The 5,000-nt window shown below is 44.9% G+C and overlaps 1 protein-coding gene across 1 annotated transcript in view; it reads left to right on the top strand.

Annotated features, from left to right (window-relative positions):
- The window catches only part of LOC135089189 (uncharacterized), a 16,780-nt gene that overhangs the window by 9,249 nt on the left and 2,531 nt on the right, over positions 1–5,000 (top strand). The window contains exons 3-5 of the mRNA XM_063984515.1: positions 284–484; positions 1,847–2,042; positions 4,313–4,615. Coding sequence (XP_063840585.1) covers positions 284–484; positions 1,847–2,042; positions 4,313–4,615 — 700 coding nt within the window. The remainder of the gene's footprint in view (positions 1–283; positions 485–1,846; positions 2,043–4,312; positions 4,616–5,000) is intronic.

The raw sequence follows: 5,000 nt of genomic DNA, 5'->3' as shown, positions 1-5,000 counted from the left end.
CTCATACTGCTCTCACGTGTTACTTCCTGTCTCCTTCGTTTCTTCCTTTCTCTTCTCCCTGCTTCCCTATCTCTTCCTTCCCTTCACTTTCTTACACACATTTCCTGCTTTCCCTTCACAATCCCCGGATTTATTCATTTACCGTTTATCCTCATCCCTTCCTTTATCCTGTGTTCTCCTCCCTCCAACCTTTTCTTCCTTGTCCTGTCTGTTTCATCAGCTGTGTCCTTCCTTTAACATCCTACACTCCCGTGGTCCATTCATCACCTCCCTTCTCCCACAGAGACGCCCATTCCAACGGAAAACTGCGAGAGACAGAACGGCAACTTCGCTGTCAGAGGAAGCAACGACTGCAGTCAAGCGTACAGGTGCCAAGACGGCGTGGGAACCCTCATCACCTGCCCTGAGGGTCTCGTCTTCGCCCTCGACACCGGCATTTGCGACTGGCCCGATCAGTCCGGCCGCGTTGGCTGTAAGCTGGAAGGTGAGCAAATGTGTGGCGGGAATGGGTGGTGTAATGTAAGTAAGATAGAGAGGGAAGGGAGAGGAGAGGAGGAGGCGTGGGGTGTGTATTGGTGGCGTGTGTTGAGAAGGTGCTGGGTGTGGTATGGTGTGAGGGCAAGATGAGGTGATGTGGGGAGAGAAAGAGGCGTGGCGTGTGTATTGGTATGGTGTGTTGAGAGGGTGCTGGGTGTGGTATGGTGTGAACTCAGGATGGGGTGATGCGGCAACAGGAAATGGTGTGGTGTGTGTGTGTATTGGTGTGGTGAGTTCAGAGGGCGCTGGGCGTGGTGCGGCGTGAGAGCAGGGCAAAGTGGTTGTGCTGTAATGGGAGCGCTGGTGCTGGAACTTAAGTACTGGTGTTGGCGTGGTGTGCGGTGGTGGAGAGGTGATGACATAGACGCGAATAGAGAGAGTTAAAATTGCGCAATAACAAGCAACGAAATCACACCACTTTTTTTCCTTTATCAAGACAACTCAGGAACTATATTATTTTACTATTCATGCACTGATGCAATGCCTGTGCTTCCTTTTATTTACGTATTGAAAAAGCGGTTCATGGCAGGCATTTATTTACGTAGGGAATGGTTTGCTCTTATAGCCTGAAAAGATATACAAAATAAGCAACACTTTCAACACTGCGGGTCATTAACATCAGCCTTTCATTGGCCTGTTTGCCGTCCACGCTCCTTCAAGTGCGCAAAACACACACACGTGATGCATATGTTCCTTGTTCTTTTCTAATGCACACATTAACAAACATTGAAATCTATGGAAATGTTTAACTTGTCTGTAAATGAAAAAATCGTCCTATCCATTAATATAACCACATGGATAGCAAAGCAGAAATCATCATACATTTACATGACCTACAGCTTTACGTAGGCAGACTTCTTAACCTGTCATGCAACGATCCAGAGTATCATGTGCCTCTGAGGTAAACAAAAACAATCAAACAGACAAACGCTCACATCTCTCTTTTAAGACAACAGTCTCACCATCAAAATGATCAAGCAGAAAGATACTGACCTGACCTGGCCTCGTGGTCTCACCAAGATTTAATAACCCTCCTTGCATTTCACGTCTGCCCTCCTCCCACGTGACACCAGTTTCACGAATCCATCTAATCACAAAACACAAACACCAAACACCAATGACCCAAACTTCTTAAGTGGTGACCTGTGACACACATATGAGAGCGAAAGAAACATTTAACCTGACCTCGTCCCCTCGTGGGGCTGACGTCGGATCTAACAACTGCAACAGCGACCTCGCACACAAATAAAATCATATTAACCTCATCGTTTCATGGGCTTACCTTTAAACTTTAATCTCCTTCCCTCAGACACACAGAACTTCACGTGCCCGCGGGTTCAGCAGGACCAGGCCGTGGCTCACCCTCGCTACCAGGACCCCCAAGACTGCCAGTACTTCTACGTGTGCATCAACGGCAAGACGCCAAGGAGGAACGGCTGCAAGTTTGGCCAAGTGTTCAACTCCAAGACTTCAGCATGTGATGTGCCCACGGAAGTGCCCGACTGGTGAGTGAGTGAGTGTACGAGGGAATGAGTGAGCGAAAGAGGTGAATGAGTGGGTGCATGAGTAAATGAGTGAGTGAGTGAGTGAGTGGGTGCATGAGTAAATGAGTGAGTGAGTGAGTGAGTGAAAGCCAGAATGTAAGTGAAAGCGTGCGTCAGTGGATGGCAACATTCGTGTGTGTGTGTGTGTGTGTGTGTGTGTGTGTGTGTGTGTGTGTGTGTGTGTGTGTGTGTGTGTGTGTGTGTGTGTGTGTGTGTGTGTGTGTGTGTGTGTGTGTGTGTGTGTGTGTGTGTGTGTGTGTGCTAAACTTCATAAGCTCTCTCTCTCTCTCTCTCTCTCTCTCTCTCTCTCTCTCTCTCTCTCTCTCTCTCTCTCTCTCTCTCTCTCTCTCTCTCTCTCTCTCTCTCTCTCTTTCATTTGAATGATTGATTGTTTATTGCCCAGAACAGCATTTTCTTTTTACAGAGAAGTAGCATTACATGATTAATCGGGCACTAGCCCGCTGAGCCGAGGCTCCCTAGCGGACAGAGGAGTGATATACATATAAATTCGGTGTGGTCTCTCTCTGAGGACCACACCAGAAAGGTCCACTCAAGCTTGTACTACAAACAATGTATACCAAGAGTCACAGAAAACAAACATATAAAACTTAACGTCTTTAAGGTGATTCGACTAGCTCACGTACATGACAGATAAATGAAAACGAAAGAAGGGAGAGAGGAAAGTAAAGAACCAGAGGGAGGGAGGGAGGGAGGAAGAGAGGGTCAGCTCGAAAAAAAAAAAAAAAGGAAATGTTATAGGAAAAACTGGAGAATAAATTTAGTGGTGCTGCAGTAAAGGAAAAAAAAGGGAAGGAGCTTGGGAAGCTAACTTCACATGTACAAAATTTATAGTATTTATGGACAATGGAGGTGATAGGATGAGGAAAAGGGGAAGGTGAAGTGAGTGCCTGTGTGACTGAAAACAAACAAGGCAATAAAGCAGGGCTGAGGCAAAACAGGGTGCGACAAAGAAGGTAAAAAATACAGCAACGAGTGTGTATGTACGCATATAAAGGTTGTGAAAGAATAAATAATATAAAATTTTAAATTTGTGTGTGTGTGTGTGTGTGTGTGTGTGTGTGTGTGTGTGTGTGTGTGTGTGTGTGTGTGTGTGTGTGTGTGTGTGTGTGTGTGTGTGTGTGTGTGTGTGTGTGTTTGTGTGTGAAGGACAAAAAGGTTATGATTTCCTATGAAATAATTCACAAAGTGTATCTGTTGACATTCTCCAATACATTCTTGAATACAAGTGTGTAAACTTAACTAAAGCCTTAAAACTCGGTGACATGTACTACTGATCTGATATCTAACTTCTGTATTAATTCTAAGAAGAGAGAGAGAGAGAGAGAGAGAGAGAGAGAGAGAGAGAGAGAGAGAGAGAGAGAGAGAGAGAGAGAGAGAGAGAGAGAGAGAGAGAGAGAGAGAGAGAGAGAGAGAGAGAGAGAGATTTAATTTATTGTCATTTTCCATTATCAAAAATGGTGCTTGTTGTACAGCACATGTGAAAAATATAAGAAGAGCAGAATTCAAAGTAAATTTAAGATAAGATGTGAGATGACAGCGTTGCAAAAATTGCATAAATTACAACAAAATTATGAAACAAAACGTGAGAGACTGTAATGAAAATATAAATCCCCTTAATAATACATCTATGTTATACAAATACGAAGTCACCATAATACCATAATATATAACTGAAATGATTATCTACGAGTGAATGAATTTTTTAAATAACTGCACCCTTGTCATGTAACATAGCACGGTCTGCTTGTCACGTCCTCCATATTCCGTGACAAACCTCTATCAGACTACATGATTAATTTGTTCTCTTGTACTATTAATGCTGATCTACGTCAAGTTATATTACGTAAATAATGTCCTCAACTTCAAGGTAAGTAAATGGAATCCTTCAGACAAGACAACCTTATTCTAGCGTATTGACTGCCTTATTTCTGTTCATCGTGCCAGCCTTCAGTCTCAACTGCCATTATTGCCATTTCCATCTTGCTCCTCTTCCTCGTTGTGTGTCTCTCATTAATAATGTACAAGATCCATGTACTAAACTTGTTTTGATTTCCTACTAACGCAACTACTCCCTTTCGTGTTCATTCTTCCAATATCACTAATCACTTTCTTTCTTCGTCCTCTTCTTCGAACTCTTGTAATTACCGCTATCATTCTCTATTTCTTTCCCATTATCTGTCTGTCTCCTCATATGCCTTGTATTCCCGCAGCGCTGATTACTACACTGAGTTCTTCGACGAGCACTTTGCTCAGGTGGAGCAGAATCCATCCTTACTCAGTCAGGATATCCTGTCAGCGGCCATCCTCGCCGGCTACCCTGTGCCCCTCATGACAGACCGGGTACGCATCACGCCCGGTGCTGGTGCCAAGAGAGTTCCTGATGAGAAACCTCCTCGCCCTCCACTTGGAGGGACACCTCGTCCTGGCCCCCAGCGTGTGTCCCCGCAGCGTCCTTCCATCAGTCGACCAGAGCCAGCCCGCAGAGAGCCTGGGGAGAGGCCACTCAGGCGAAGGTGAGTAACACTACCAGAGAGATTTTTTCTTGTGTGTGTGTGTGTGTGTGTGTGTGTGTGTGTGTGTGTGTGTGTGTGTGTGTGTGTGTGTGTGTGTGTGTGTGGGTGGGTGTGGTAAGGGGAATTGTGGGGCGAGAATAGATAGATCTAGGCATGTGAATGAGTGTCTCCTCGTGGAGGACACACACATAGGTCAGACTCATCATACATCAAAATTCCCTTACAACACAGATCAAAGATTCTCTGGCGTAAGATTCTATGAAGCACAATGTAAGTAATACATTAATCGCCAACCGTCCTGGAACAGAAAGCCAGTGCCTTCACCGCACTAGTTACGAATTTCCTCCACAGTGGTGCGCTAGTTCTTGCTTAACTAGCCAACCAT

The sequence above is a fragment of the Scylla paramamosain genome, chromosome 32, assembly GCF_035594125.1.
Source record: "Scylla paramamosain isolate STU-SP2022 chromosome 32, ASM3559412v1, whole genome shotgun sequence".
In the NCBI taxonomy this organism is placed as follows: Eukaryota; Metazoa; Arthropoda; class Malacostraca; order Decapoda; family Portunidae; genus Scylla; species Scylla paramamosain.
This window is presented reverse-complemented; position numbering and strand designations above follow the sequence as displayed.